This window comes from Ochotona princeps, chromosome 9 (genome assembly GCF_030435755.1).
Source record: "Ochotona princeps isolate mOchPri1 chromosome 9, mOchPri1.hap1, whole genome shotgun sequence".
Taxonomy (NCBI): Eukaryota; Metazoa; Chordata; class Mammalia; order Lagomorpha; family Ochotonidae; genus Ochotona; species Ochotona princeps.
This window is the reverse complement of record NC_080840.1, coordinates 54,035,665-54,052,397: the sequence shown is the minus strand read 5'-3', so window position 1 is coordinate 54,052,397 and position 16,733 is coordinate 54,035,665. Positions and strand designations below refer to the sequence as shown.

General features: G+C 35.8%; 1 protein-coding gene and 1 pseudogene across 1 annotated transcript in view; one reads left to right on the top strand and one right to left on the bottom strand.

Moving 5' to 3' along the window:
* PREX2 (phosphatidylinositol-3,4,5-trisphosphate dependent Rac exchange factor 2) overlaps window positions 1–16,733 on the bottom strand; it is a 261,658-nt gene that overhangs the window by 69,449 nt on the left and 175,476 nt on the right. Inside the window, exons 32-34 of the mRNA XM_058668713.1 lie at window positions 12,286–12,503; window positions 7,839–7,941; window positions 4,428–4,571 (exon numbers count right to left, since the gene is read on the bottom strand). Coding sequence (XP_058524696.1) covers window positions 4,428–4,571; window positions 7,839–7,941; window positions 12,286–12,503 — 465 coding nt within the window. The remainder of the gene's footprint in view (window positions 1–4,427; window positions 4,572–7,838; window positions 7,942–12,285; window positions 12,504–16,733) is intronic.
* LOC105941990 (ubiquitin-ribosomal protein eS31 fusion protein-like) lies at window positions 10,052–10,515 on the top strand (annotated as a pseudogene).

Here is a 16,733-nt window from a genome sequence, read left to right as displayed (position 1 = left end):
ACAGAAAAACATTTAAGATAACACAGTAAAAATAGAGGGGAAATCTAATAAACATTAAAGGAAATGAAGTATTAAATTATTCTAAGACTGAAAGGGAGACCCATTTTCACTCAGAAACATTTCGAGGCTCTTTTGTGAAAGGGTTTAATTCAAAAAGCATAGAATCTCTTAGGAATAATTTTAAGAGTCATGCCATTCAACTTGCACTGTCTTTTAATAGCACAATGGTAACTGGCTAAATAAGACCCAGCATAGGTACTGTAGGAATTCCCCATCAATGTTCACAGTCAGTGAGAATGCTGGAGAGTCAGCTACAGTTATCAAAAGCAAAACAAGTTTTGTCCACTCCATTATAGGAAAGGAGAAGGTCCACCCATAAACTCATACACAGACTCTTAACACAGGGACATCTCCACCCTGGGTACTGTTCTTTCCTCTTTAAAAATACTATGGTCACAATGAAAAATACAGTAAAATACAAAAAGAGAAAAAGATTAGGCTTTTAGAGACTCTTAAGAAGAGATCTGGAGTGGAAAAATACTTGAACGGAGTCATGTCAGAAAATTATAGTATTTACCATAACGTGCTCCCTTTTATCTGAAACAGAATGTCCTGGATAATTTATTTTTCTCTGAGCATAGACAGACATCGCTAAAGCTTCACTTATTTACTTCCTTATTTCAGACAGAGGCAGAAACAGGGAAAGAGCTCCCATCCTCTGGTACACTCCCCAGGTGCCCACAATAGCCAGTGCCAACACCAGGAGCTGGCAACCCAATCCAAGCAGAAGCCCAATCACTTGAGCCATTACTGCCTGCCTCCCTGGGTGCACATTAGCAGGTGACTGGAAACCGGGATGGAACCAGGACTCTAACAGAGGCACACTCTCTCTCTGCCTTTCAAGTAAACTAACACATCTTTAAAAAAAGACACATGGAAAGATAATGGTCATATCCTAATGTTGTTACAGCCAGTGGAGAAATACACTGCATTGCTCCTGGTCCTCTTAATATCACCCCAGAATCTGGAAACATGGAGCATCTGTGAAATGAATTACTCTCATTAAGCAAAGATTAACTGGATAATTGCAATGGTGTTTTATAATCCACACAGACCAGTAGTTCCTCTCTCCCACAGACTTCACAATCACCTGGAAACCTTCCAAAACATCCTAGCATTCTGATTCCACACTTCAGACTCATTCTTAGTTGATCTGGTGTGGACCTTGTCCTTAACTATTATTTTAAAACCCTTTGATGAATTTGCAGCTAGTTTTGAGGGCTGCTGACAAAGACATGAAAAAAGTCAGTGGCAAGAGGATAAAGTGACTCTAAATATTCATCTTCCTTGTGTTCCCTTTTCACCAAGCTTTACTTTAGAGTATCTTTACTGCACCAAGGATCCCAATGGTGCTGATTCTAGGACACCTAGAGCTCACTTAGGGAAGATTAGCTAGAAGACTGCGTTAGTGTGATCTTCATATTCTACCCTTTTGCTTACATTTTGTGTGAAATGACCCTGTTTCTGTATTCCTTACCTTGGGAAACAGTATCAATTTATCTACCCAGATTCCTGTTCTGTAGCTCTGGCCTTTGCCAATTACATCTCTTTAACTCTGCTCAGTTTGGATGGTTCCAACTCTGCAAGAGACCCATCAACTATTGTGAACTTTTTCCCCCCAGCATCCAGGGAGCCAGGAAAAATTGGAAGAAAGTGATAAATTTGGCCTTGAAGTCTGCTTCAACTTCATGAAACTAACTTCAAAAGATGTTTCAAAAAACTCTGAAACTTATCTCAATTTTTCTATTTTAATTGGCTAGCAGAAAAAAAACTATTCATAAAAGTACACACAAAAGTAAAATTCCTTTGTAAAAACAAAACATTTAGTTGTTTATTTTGAAGGTTAGAAATTCAGAGACCAGGAGAGACAACAAGAGTGCTTCCATCTGCTTGTTCACAATATAAAAAGGTTATTATTGGGCCAAGCTGAAATGAGAAGCTAGGAGCTAGAGGCAAGGACCCAGCAGCCAGGAGCTTGATCTGAGTCTACGAGGTCTGTGGCAGGGGCCCAAGAACTTGGGACATGTTCCACTACTTGTTCCAGGCCAATAACAGGAAATCAGATCAAAGCTAGAACAGCCAGGACATAAATGGGCACTCATATAGGATGCTGGCATGATAGGGGGCCGCTTAACCTACCATGACACAAAACAAGCCCCAAAAGTAACACTGTTTGAGACACTACTTAGGGCACTTGCATCCTTTATTGAAGTGGCTGGCTTTCGTCATTGGCTTGACATCTCAGCTTCTTGCTAAATACACCCTGGGAGGCAGCAGGTGATGCTTCCAAGTACCTGGGTGCTTGTCATGCATGAGGAAGAACCCAATCCTGTTCAGGACTCCAGGCTTCAGCATGGCCCAGGCCTGGTTGTTGCAAATACGTGTGAAATGAATTAGTAGCTGAAATGTTTCTTTGTCACTGTCCATGCCTCTCATAAAATTTTTTAAAAAATTAAAAAGAGAATTAAAAACGTCTTAAAACCTGAAACTCTTCAGATAAACATTCATCAGGATTAGACACCATTTGAAGTCTCTTTCATCTAGCACCACTTTCAATTGCCAGATGGCAGTCTCCTCCAGCTAGGTCTGAATTTCCTGTGTTTTTCCCAATCTGATGCATACTAAGAGCTACTGAAGATTCCTCCTGGGAATCATGAAGGCCGAGGAACTTCTGCACCCCTTTCAATAAACATTCTTGTCACCAACAGATTCCTAACGAAACAAAGTGTTCCTGGCCAGCTTTACCTCTCTGTGGCCTTGCTGCAGAAGCATTCCCTGGGAAGCTTATTGAAATCACTTTTCATTTTTTAGCCATCAGAATGCTAAAAACAAAAGTTTACCATAACCTTTCTCTAAAGTAATTTTGAAGTGCATAATATTCACCGAAATACACACATTTAGAGATTACTTTCACCAGAATTATAAACCAGAGGCTCCTTGCAAAATACTCTTCTTTGAATGCACACGGCCTGTTGGAGATGTTGCCTCAGCTATTTATGGCCAATGTGTCAAACACAATATTTTTTAAAGACATCATTAGTGCCATCTGTCATTTGAGTCATGATTTCAAAGGCAAAAATCTTACAAAGACAGAAATTAAAGAAAGGAAATGAAGAGGCTTCAACAACTGTAAACCCCAGTCAAGCTCCATAAAAGTTAACACCCCACACAAGCATCCTTCTCCGTATTACCAAACTGCCTTTACCAGTAACTGCCTTTAACATACTGTAGGTTTAACTATTCTCCTGACATATTTTCAGCGATCTCCTTTTGCTCATTCTGCTTTATTCCTTTTCATCACAAAATCTTTATGACCTACATAGACCTTCCTATAAATCACATTCCTCCAAAGAGAAATGAAAAAAAAAAAACCTTTCTGTCTAGTCTTAGCATCCTCTCCTTATTGAAACTTTCTTCTAGTAAAAGGATTATTCCTAAGTATCTAGTTTTAAAGCTAGAACAATTGAGGAAAAAATCATCTGTGTTTTCAAATACAAAGGTTTAAAAAAACACATGATACAAAGCAAAAATGTCATATGGTAATATACTTGGTTTCAACATGCTTATCTGTCCTCTGGTTACGCAGATAATCTAAATTTTTTTATTTCTCAATTTTTCATAGAACATTAATGTCCTATAGCAAAGCCAGTGCTACTCCGAAAAGCTCAAAAATTGAAGAAAAATTCTCTATGTTATCATTCAGAAAAACTAAGGTAACATTGTGACCACAGCAGGTATTCTAGACTAGAAGAGACCATTTAAGATCTTTTCAAGGCAGCATGCTGTGAAGCAAGAAGCATACAGGACCCAGAACTGTGCCCTGGATACACACTGCATGCAAGAATCTTCTCATATACTAATTTTAATTTTTTCTGCCATGGGTAACACTCATCGTTATTTGAAAAAAAAAAAAGAGAATACAAAGTCCTTGACAAAAACTGACAAACATTAAAATAACAAAAAGCGTCAGTTCTTCAATATATCTGAAACATTCAACACACGAGTATATAGATACATATAAAGTTGAAAGTAAAATGTAAGGTCTTTTTTATCAACTGCGTACATATAGTATCAGATATTTTCTAAATCAAAAAATAGCTTGACCATGCATAAATGTCTCTACCACAGTTCCAACTTAATTTGTATAGCCAAACTTAACTTACCTTCATTTAACTACATTGCTCATATCTTACACCTTCATTACACATAATTGGTACTCTTATTCGATACAGATTTAAATCACACAAGACACTATCTTATAAGAAGGAAACACACTGCCTAAACATTATGAGGGATTTTGAAGTTAATGAAAAGCAAAATGTGACTATCACAGTTAAATTCACAAACAATGATAAAATGATTTGTACCTTGTGCAAAAAGAACAGGATGAATTTTAAACCCTCCTCCATTTTTCAACCGTTGAGGCAGTTGCTCAAAATGATAGCTGTCAATGTGGAAGTAAACTCTCAGAGCTTGCCGGCTTCCTTCGGCTTGATAGGTAAGGGGGACATCTACAATGACATCGAGTGTTCTGTTACTCCTTAACATCAGGCCATGCTACACAGCATATCTGCCAACCTTTGAAACCAATCCTGTATATTACTGAAAAGCATTACCTTGAAAGAGCTTATGTGGAACAAGTCCAGGGAAGACATAGAGGGCTTTTAGTATAAGGATATTAAATCAGATTCTTATTAGCTAAAATAACAGGTTTATTACTAAACTGTATATAAAAATCTGAAATAGGAAATTTTGTCACATTTTGGCAGATCAGATGTCTCACTCAGCTAAATGAGGAGCTTAGCTACATATGGTTTGGACTCAAAATCTCTCAGGGTAACTTCCTCATTCATAGTTTATTAAAAATGAGTCCTTGGGGTAAACTTCTTAAGCACTTTACAAGAAACTGAGTACATAGCAACCATTAAAAAAGTAGCATGTGTTTTCCTGAGCACCAGATCAAAAATATATTATCCTTTGTTGGTATCTACAGTCATCACAAATTATTTGTTCAAACTCTTAAAGCTGTTTTTAAATACCTAAAGGTAACTATTGATTAAAACACTTGGAAAGCTAAAATACTACATTATTTTACAATATGAACCTTAAATCCTCCTGATTTTACAATATTTATCAGTGACAAATATTCCTACCTCATTAAAAATAATATAAAAGTTTTTTATAAAGGTAGAATAGTTATGTCAACAATTATACATTAAGCTCACAATGTAGTTAGCATTTAATATATGTTTTGATTCAATATTTATTTCTTCTAACTTGTCTAAAAATAAAACTCAATACAGAAGTAAAGTTGAAGGTTAAATGCCACGTATGACCACAGAATCTAGGCTCCTTAGTAAATTTATATATTTTTGTCTTCCTACCTACCAATAAAGGTGACAGTACACTTATACTTCACACCCCCTTTGCTCTATGTAATGAGGCTTCTTTTATTTTTCTTACAATATTTAATTTGGAGGACATGAAAGGTTTAGTTTGAAAAAGAGATTAAGTTTCTTAGTGAAAGAGATAAAAACTAACACCATGTTAATGACAGGAAAAAGAAGGGTTTTTTGGTCTGCTTTCTAAAATAAAGATATAGAAACTAGGTAAATCTTGTCTTTGCCAAGTCATTAAAACGAGAATTATTCTCTTTGCTATGGTTAGGACTTTGGGTGCCCCTCAAAGGTCTGTATTAAAAGTTTTTGTTTACTGGGTGCTGATGAGAAGGGTGCTGGAATCTATGGAAGTTGGGTCATTCGAGATCACTGGAGGTATGCTCTTGGAAAGAATTGCAAGAATCTAGTTTGACTTCCTATAAAGTGATATAAGCTTATCTCCACTCCCAGCTGCATACGTATAACATGTACCACCAACAGCTGTTTTCATCACAGCGCAAAGCAGAGGGGCCAGCAAAACTGTGAATCAAATAAACTTTTATGAAGAACTGACTAGTACAGCTATCATTGCAGTTTTTAATTTTCCTGGAATTTTTGCTTGTATGGCCTCAAAAGGGATCTTTCACTTTTGTGTTTGACACTGCATTTATACACTATTGTTCTTTTATACACTCTTGCTCTTTATATAGCCTCCATTGTATTTAATATTTAGTATGCTTTTCAATATGCCAATGTTAAATTTCTCACAGGAGACATATCATAAGTATATATTTTATTACTTTTATAATATTGGCTCTTTTCAAACTTGTTCAGCAGAGCATTTGCCAATAATGTCATACTGGAAACCACAAAAAGCAGTGCTTCTATGAGGTTATAGTCCTGCAGGCAAAAATGCAAATAAAGAGCACACTGGGTTCTATCACAGAACTAGGCTTCTCTCTTCCATCAGCAAAGCTATGCCCACATTATTAAAGAAAATGGAAATATAATATATCCGCCTCTATAGATGTGTACAGAAAATCACATAATTTGGTCAAATAGCGTTATCCTTATCAAATATTGCCAAAAATTTTTCCTTTTAATAAATCCTAAATGTCTAATTTTGTACTTCATGTTCTTGTTCTCTTTTGCTCATCAGTGGAAATGAAACCTTAATGAAACTCTGCTCTGCTTTTCACATATTTACATAAACAGCATTGACTTTTTTTAAAAAAATCATCTCTTCTGTTCCCCTTAAGCCAAGACATCAATACCTCGCAGCTGGTCAGGCAGTAGTTTTGGAAGCGTCTGGACTTCTGCCCTTGCCTCCAGAATGTCTTCTCAATGTAACAGTCGGGTTTTTGATATGCAAGACCAATTCCTTCCATCCTCTACTCACTGACATTGGAGGGAGGACACAATGGGAAAGTTCTATCCGACTGACTGTTCTCTGTTCTTGCTTGGTCTTCTCTGGGGACCTGTTCCAGCCATGCAGGCCTTTTTGGTACCCTGCTGGAGCCCATCACATGCACCCCCACCCTTGCATCAAAGCAGTGTGAGAGGTCTCCCTGCTGACACCCACGCTGTTCAGTCCTTCCACCATCGGAGATCTGTTGTTTCTTAGGAGACCTTCGCTTCCCGTCGTTTGCAGCTCTTTATCTGCCCCCATCCCTATACTCGGATCTCCTTTATTTGCCTTCAAATCATCTATATTGTTGTCTTCTATGTTACTATAAAATTCTCATGTTTGTCTTTGTTATTTCTGATAACCTGAAAATGATTCCAGGAGAGATAATTCATTTGTTAACTCTACTGATTCTAATAACTAAGAGTCTAAGAGCCTTATCAAGAAGTTTCTTGTCAAGAAATTGTTGATGAATATCACTCTAAAAGCAGGTCATAGATTACACTGCAATTTTCTGGCTCCTATTTATTGTGCCACACACTGGGGATGTGAAAAATAAGAGCCTCTCTGCACTGAAAAAGTTTACAATCTCTACAGCAATATATAGTATGCTCCACATGTAAAATATGAGACACATAAAAATAACAAAATGCTGAAGATTTCTTTGGTTTTGAACTTACAACAGTGTTGAAATAGTAGATAAATAATCTGCATAAATTAAAAGGAATAAATCGAGCATGTTGCTTGTTAAATCAAGCCTATTGCTACTTCTCTGTGCAATTTCTATATTGCCTTTGTTAGGTTAAACAGTAGAAAATTGCTAATTCAAAGAAATTCTAAACAATATTTAAGCCATAAAGTAATACATATCAAAATGTTTATGAAAAATTTTTCAATCCTTCAATTCATGAAGTACTCCATATCAGTATGGTAATATCAAAACTGTGCTATGTTATTGTTCAATATCAAATAAAGTTAAATATTTAGTTACTGACTTGCAACCAATGGTTCCTCTTCCGATGGTTTAAAGTAAAAGGAAACCTTTTCCAAATCAAACAGTGCAACCAACGTATCTTCGAGCATGGCTTGTTCATCTGTCTACAAAGAAACAAAAACAATATATAACATAACATGATAGAATGTGATATAATATGGCATGATCTAATGTAAATACACACCAAAAAGTAACTTCATTTATGTTTTCTTTGCATACAAAGCCAAATTACCCACAGATATGGCCCAAAATGAAATTAGCAAACCTTTAACATTATAAATATCTTCTTTGATGTTCCATTTTTCCTTTTCTGTATTGATTAAATGGTTCTACAAAGACTCATTCTAACTTAGAGATTCTAATCAAAGAATACTATTTACAAAGAAATACACTAAAAATCCCCATTTGCCTCTTCAAAACATCATAAATTCAACATCTGAAAAGCAGATATTTTGTTTGACTCAAAAGTCACATTAAATATTGTTCATCCTATTTTATAGCATAATATAGTCACTATTCAGTTTGCTGTTTGTTACAACTGTGATAAAAAGGCAATTTTCATGCAAACAATTATTTGTCTTCCAAGGAGCATGGGGGCAAGAATCATGTTCATGTCACTTGTCTCTAGGGAACCATTGTGTACAGTCCTGTGAATTAACAGACCCAATTTGTTTTAACTATTTCAGCCATTCTCACAGTAAATGATCTGAGAAAGATAAGGCCCACACATGATAACAAATTCAATTCCTGCCTCGGGGACACCTTTCTGAAGAGTCGCCATAGCCTTACCATCAACAGTTTATGTGATTCTTACAGGGTCTTTCACTATTTTTATTATGAAAGTAAAATTCACCCTATCACACACACTTTTTAAAAGATAACAGCTGTTTATGAATTCAATCTTAGAACAGTTCAACATGCTTTGTACAACAGTTGTAATAGTTGCTGTTAGCCTGCAGCCATATTTTGAGGCAGTATTAGCAGAGGGCAGAAGGAAGCAATAAACATTCCCACTGAGTGAGAAGACAACCAGCAAAGTTGTCCCAGACTGAGAGGAGAAGCTTAGAAACAAACTGTGAAAAAACCCACCACATTGGGTTCTTAGTTCACAGTACACGGTACACAGTGAATACTGGATGAGTGCCCATTAGATCAGTATTAACAAAAAACAAAACAAACAAAAAACCCTTTTAGAATGGTAGGAAAAAAATGTTATGAGCTTGGAAGAAATAAGATGATTGAAGAATCAGGGGATTTCATTGGGGTGAAGTAAAGCTACTTCTTGGGCCTGGCATAATGGCTTAATGAATAAATCTTTGTCTTGCAAAGACCAGGATCCCATATTTGTGCCAGTTCAAGTCCCGGATGTTCCACTTCCCATACACCTCCCTGCTTATGGCCCAGCAAAGTTGTAGAGCATACCCCAAAGTCTTAGAACACATAAAGGAAAAAGTGTTCCAAACTGTCTGGCCACTGAGGGCTTTGTTGCAAGTTACACTCATCACCCATCTGTGGTCCAAGTGACAGCCATATGGCAACTGACTATGCTTAGAGCTCAAGGACTCATAGGTCACCTCTGCCTGGAGCTCCCAGAAAGCTATTTTGTTCCTGGGTAGTTATATTTCTTTTCATAGAGGCAGAAAGACTGGAACTTTTCTCCCCCTTAAAAAAAAATCATTGTCCTTAGCAACCTTTGGATTTTTTCATTTCATCAATTTCTTAAATTTAGGGTTTCATATGATCAGTTTTTGTTTTACAAAATTGACACATCATCCATATAACATCATATCTACTTATTTAAAGTGTTAAGCTCAACAATTTTCAGTAAAGTTACAGACTACTAACACCATCATCTAATTTTACACTATTTTTATCTCTTCTCTATGAAAATCAGTGTGCACTGGCATCCTTTCCCAGTCCTTATCCTAAGCCTCTAGTAGTCTACCTTCAGACGATAGAATTTACCCATTTCACATATTTCATAACAATGGAACTAAGCAGCATAAGATCTTGCGTGACTGGCTCATTTCACTCTATATAATCAATTCAAGTCTCACGTACTTCATTTCTAGCCACAGTTGCTAATATACATTTGCATGAATACACCATATTTTGTTTAGCCAGTCACTAGTTGGTGGGTATTTGGGTTGTTTCCATGTTCTTAGGCATTAGGAATAATGTGGATCTGCCATCTGTAGTGGATCAGCTGCCAAGATGCAGATCTTCACAAAGACTTTTATGGGGAAGACCATTACCCTTGAGGTTGAGCCCTTGGATATGACAGAAAATGCGAAAGCTGAAATTCAGAATAAGGAAGCTAAGTCCTCCTTATCAGTAAAGACAGGTCTTTGTTGGTAAGCAACAGGAAAACAGACCAGCTTCATCTGATTACAACATTCAAAAGGAGTCCATTCTTCAACCTGTGTTAAGACTTTGTAGTGGTGCCAAGAAAAAGAATTCTTATCCCACTCTCAAGAACCACAAGAAAGAGCAAGAAGCTTAATCTAATTGTCCTGAAGTACTCTAATGTGATGAGAACTGTAAAATCAGCATTCTATGTCAGAAGAGCCCTTCTGATGAATGTTGTGCTAGAATGCTCACAGTCAGCCACTTTGACAGGCATTACTGGGGCAGGTGTTGTCTGACTTAACTGCTTCAACAAACCAGAAAACAAGTAATTGTGTATGAGGTGTCAATAACAGACACTAATAAAAATAAATAAGAATTACCCTGCTAGGAACATCTGTGTATAGCTTTTTACATAAACATGCTCTTAGTTATTTTGAGTATTTACTAAGAGTATAATTATTGGGTGACAATTGTACATTGAACATTTGACCAACTATAAAGTTATTTTCTAAAATCGCAGCACTGTTTTACATTCCCATTAACAATGTTTAAGTGTAAAAATTACTCCACATCTCATTCACAGTTGCTGTGTTTTGGGTTACTTTAACCAACCACAACACAAAAAAAAGCATAGTATTTCTTTGAATTTTTGAACGGTAATAGCTAATGAGGTAGAATGTCTGCTCCTACACTTTTTGGTCATTTGTATGTCTTTCATGGAGAAATACCTATTTAAAATTCTTTGCTCAATTTTAAACTGGGTATTTTTTACATATTCTGGACATACGCCACTTACCAGACATGAGATTTATACATTTTCTCCCTATTCCTTGAGAGTTTAAACCACATGAAACTTAAGGTAAATCTATCAGCACTTGCTCACACAGTGACGATTTTAAAATAAAGAAAACAGAGTACTAATACAGTCTTATTTAATCATACTCTCATTCAACAAATACATAAAGTCTATCATGTGTTAGGAGTGTGATTTTTATCACAAGTAATTTTCAACTGATAGAGGATTAGTTAGCACTGATTTTGTCTTTAAATACTTATCTAAAAGTGTGTTGTTTCAAATATTTCACTAGTTGAATCTTTCCTATTTGGTTTTGTTAGTGATAAATGGCACATTCACATGGAGTACACAGAACATTACAAAAATGCACTATTGTTTTTCTGAAGTACACTGAGATGAAATCCCTTATATTTCATCATTTCAGAAGCTTCATGTAAGTGCAGTACAACAATTGACTCCCTACTCTTACCATCACTTAAGAAAAAATTATTTTTAATGGGTAAACTCATATTTTTATTAAAAACTCAACCATGTTACTTGGTAGCTACATTTTTCTATGTGTACGTTAAAAGATGAGATAGGCACTCATATTTAAGATGATCATTTTATGTAGTGAGCCCCTGAAATTGAAGCTTATATGTAAAAGCAAACATATGAACATTTGCTTTAACATCACAACTATACCAAAAAATGCATGAACAAACTCACCATAGTTCACCAAAGTCTTACTTCTCCAGTCTTCCAAAATGTTTTCCCTATATTCACTATGCAAAATTGATGCATAAACAAGGAATATGTTATGGTAATCAGCTCAGTGCTTTCAGATTTAAGGGGATAAACATGCATATACAAGAAGGAACTAAAGTTATTTAATGCATGCAAATTTTAAGCACATTGTCAGACAATGTGGCACAAGAGTTGTCTGTGCCTGTCTGGCAAGCCTGTTGCAGAATGTCACCCACAATGGGAGCTCTGAGTTTGTGGAAGGCTGCTTTTTTCAACTGAAAACAAGAAACAGCAACAGACAGACCCCCTTCTCCTGTTGACCTTTTTCAGTCAAAGCTTAGGGATTTAAGAATTAGTAACAGGTGAAGGCTTTCTCATCTTTAGCAGCCATACAGGAGAGAGAAAAACCAGGAAAGAAGGAAGACATTTTGGACCGTTATTGAAACTTGAACAACCATGGAAAAATACATTTCTTTAAAGAATTTCAATGAATGTGGATCTAACAAGGAAGATGAGGGAACATGTAACAGCAAGGCTTACAGTTGACACAGACAGTGGAAGTCAAGTGATTCCTTACCAAGTTGGGTGACAGAAGTGACTGGAAGTGAAAAAGGACGCCTGCATTAGCTATCTGGTTCAGCCATCTCCTGCTGGCTTCCCAGGTTTCCATCTCGTTTTCCTTGCTGTTGTCAAACATCTGGTTTAAGGCTGCCATGAGCTGCTCAGAGAAGGCACAGACGGTGGCCACAAGAGTCTGGCAGAAAACCATGTCTCTCCGGAGCTGTGTCTCACTGTCTGTGAGTCAGAGAACACAGTTTTCATAAATGTCATGGATGGAGGAACTCAATTCATTCAGCATTTACAGGCCTTGGTATTGCAACGTCCCATTAAACTCAAGTGATGTGAAATGAGGAAATTTGAGTTCTGATTATTGAACATATATGTTGGCAGATTTGTTTTACGGAAAAAATTAAACACCTAAAAATGTCACAGAAATTAACACAGTTTTTCCTAATTGATATTGTGACCCTCTTGTGAAATCATTAAATTCTTTTATAAAACCTGAGGAAAGATAAGGCTTTGCATATTTATATTTTCTTTACTTGCATTTGCTGCAAGTATACTCTCCTAAAAAAAATTTAAATCTGCATTGACCAAAAAAATAAAAACCCACAGTATTAGAAATGTGATATTTTACATTACCTATTAGACTAACTAAAATATTAATGTGAAATGCACATGCGAAAAAGAGTACTAGCTGCTCAACTGCTTGTAATAATAAGTAAACATATGTGTCCTGAATTGAGCCATTTAGTTTCATGAGCTATAAATACGTTCAAGTTCATAGAAATATGAATTCTTCTACTTCGACATCAGCAATACATTTGGTCTAAGCATGACTAATTTTTATGCGTTTACTGCAATTCCAACCCTGTCCTTCACTGGATTTTTGATTGGCTCCTTCTGAATATAAGTATGCCCTGTAATTGCCACTCTTCAACAGGAGTATGGCCAAATGGAAAGAAGCCAACACACAGCATTCATTTCTTTTGATGGCTGGGTATTTGTAAACTACATAAAGACAAAGCCACGTATTCTGCCTGTTGAAAAATTACTTGCATCCAAAGGACAAAAAAGAGAAAAGCAATCTCCCCTTCAAGTCTACTGAATATTCCAGGGTCTAAATTATTTTCTGGAATGAAGAAGCACTGTCAGTATTAGAGTGTGTCATGCACATAAAGGTTGCCTTATTCAATGGTGAGGCTTTGCTTTACTGACAAAGAATCATTTTTAAGAATGTTTACCAAGAACAGTGAACAACTGTATTAAATAACCATCAAAGGTATGTGATACATATAACATAGATGCTCTGTGTTACTCAGTTTCATCATCAGTAACAACTACTCTGGAAAATTGATTCTTGCAAAGGATTAGCTATTGAACTATATGAACATGCTACACTGATAGATCAAAACTGTTAACCATGGTAACTTTTTATTGTTCAACTTACTAATTAACCAATATATGGCAGACATTTCCCTTTACACACTTCCATGCATGTACTATTATAGAAGAGTATTTTACATATAATTATAAGCGGTCTAAGCTGAGAATGAACTTTTTCCAATTTTTATCTCACCAAAGCACCTACGTCATGGTATACAATTACCAAAACAAAAATATCATTCCCAACAGATCAGATGTGTAATAAATATTCAATGACTGAATAAATGGAAATAATACAATAGTGGAGATAACAAACAAATGAGTTAAGTGAAATTAAAATACAGGAGTCCATTCTCTGGTCTCTTGATTTATTTTGACTTCAAAAGGTAACATGCTAGCTCAAATGTTCTGCTTAAGAACTAAGCTTCAAAATGGAAGCTAAATAAGCACAATTTTCTCCTTATCTTCCTTTCATGTTCCTTACTTTGTTTTTAGTTGTCACATTACGAGGCATAAAACCTAAATATTTTTTTAAAAAATACTTCAGTAGCTTTGACAGAAATACTCCTACCTAGAACCTGCAATTATTTAATAAAATCTAATTGCATAGAAATTGCTCAAATTAAGAGTGAGAAGGGTCTTGTTCAATTGCTGGTTTCAGTAGAGATCACGAGGGTTAGATACTACTTATCTGAAAATTGCTTTTGGGTTCTCAAATTAATTTTTCTTATTGTATAAAAATATGTGTTTAGTCTACTCTCTGCTACTATGAATGAAGATACTTTAAATGAAAATGAAATTAAATGGGAAAATGAAATTAAAACATAATTTTAGTTTGATACAGAAATGTTTTGAAATCTATGCATATTTTTCTTGTGATACGCATTTTCCATGAACTGCATTCTATGAAGTGGGGTCTTATTAGGGGGAGGATGTGAAAGGGAAAAATGTGAGCTATAAATTTCAAAATTTTGGCATTAAAATAAACTTGTTTTAATTAAGTTTTCCATAGTCTTTGAGGTAACTCAGCTTATGCATTTAGGCCAAACTAAGATTTTTTTCATTCCACCTCATTACAGAATCAGAACTGTTCATAATTAACCCTCACTAATCTTTTCAATGGGTATACTACTACAACTTTAAATACCATATGAAAGGTGTTTTCCTTCATTAATTCAAATTTTCAACATTGAATGCCAAATAGCAATTAAACTCTGCACTGATGATTAGAAGTATGGAGACGTCTACCTTGGCACCTTGGACATGACCATGTTCACAATACAATCACAGAGATACATATGCTAAAAACCTTAGACAACTCTGCCATTTAAATTTTAAACCAACATATCTTTTAAGTGAAAGACATTTAACAAATACTTATTATTTTGTGAGGTGATAGTCCCTTACTTCCTATTATCGACAGACTACAGAACTTGCTTGCATGGGCTTCAAAGGGCACCTCACACCTCGAGAGCTTTTCCAAGAATATTTTCAGTTATAAGCTCACAGGGAATAACAAAGTTCGAAAACCCAGGGTCCTAAAAGAATTCTTGCTACCTATCTTCAACTCATATTTATAGCTTCTTCATGCACTACTTTCACGCATTCATTCCACACTCTAGCACAATCTTCACAAGATTATAGTGAGAATGTACTGGAATAATGGGTCTGAACGGAGCCAGAACAGAAGGGTGCACAGATCTGTCCTCAGCCACACACTGATGCTCCATTGCCCATATCCTCAGCGTCCACACTTGGTCTGCACCATGCTTCTCTTTGTGATCCCTCATCTTTCTCTCCCCATCTAGAAAAGTCTGTCTTCCCTAAAGTGTCAGCATATTAAACTCACTAAGTTATTGATATATTATCTCCCCTTGCAGAATTTTTCCTCTCTCCAGGGGAATATTGTAAACTTCACCCTACTGCCACTGACATGGGGACATCTCTCTACTAGAGGGCTGTTTCACAGCACTGTGAGAGTTTGCTTAGTTGTCTGTGTTCCCTGAGGGACCATCACATCAAGGCCAATGGGTGTGGTGGATCAGGTGAGTTAGGGTCACAGATTGTACAGGGATTTAATCTTCTTTCACCTAGGCATCCACGACTTTATGGTCTTAGGTATCTGACCCTATATGTCAAACGAGGTTTGCTCCAACTCTTTACATTTGTAACAAAAATAAATGATTCACAAACATTTAAAGCACTCAATGAAGTAAAATTGAAATAGTATCATTGTCATTGATTTTTTTCCCCAGGCTTTTACACAATGCCTGACACTGAAGTGTTGAGGATGGAGAAAGAACAATAGAAAGTAGGGATAAAAATCTGTTAACTCCCATCAAAAACACACAGACCTATAATTACACAGTCTTTCGATTCACAAGTGTCTGTCGCTTACCACAGCAATTCCCACTGCCCATTTTTTACACTAAGAAAAACTACAGGAAGTATTGTAACTGCTAATGCCAGATTCTAAGCAAAAAAGAAAAAGGCAAGAGTTCTGATTTATGAGTGTCATACTTATCATTTTTGTAGAGTAATATTTTTCTTATAGTGGGAATACACTCAAAGCAAATGTTTTCTTTGTATGTAAGATATTTCCATTTCAATTAGATTCATCGTTTAAAACATGCTTTAAACTATTAACATTTCATTTTACTCAGCTGTTTGATATTTAAGCTCCATAATTATTAGCTTAGTGGTGAAAAGAATGAGGAGGTTTATTGACCGACACAAGCATCCCAGTATTGGCTGTCAATCAATATACCTATGTCTCTATGTTTACAGATGAATTGGTAGTAATATTAAATGTTTCAACCTTTTAAATAATATTTGAGTTTTCCCAATCTTTAGGATACATATCCTCCTAAATGCATTTGGCTAATAGCCTTGCTGAAATATTTCATAGATTGTTTCTTTTTCATTAAAACTTTTCTTTCATTCTACAACATGTATTTATTGAACACTATGTGACATACATTATTTTATGCATTGGTTGATGATCAAAATATATATAGTGCCTTACTTGATGAGCCCAACAGTCTTCATATGTAATTCATGGCTTGATCCAATACTTAA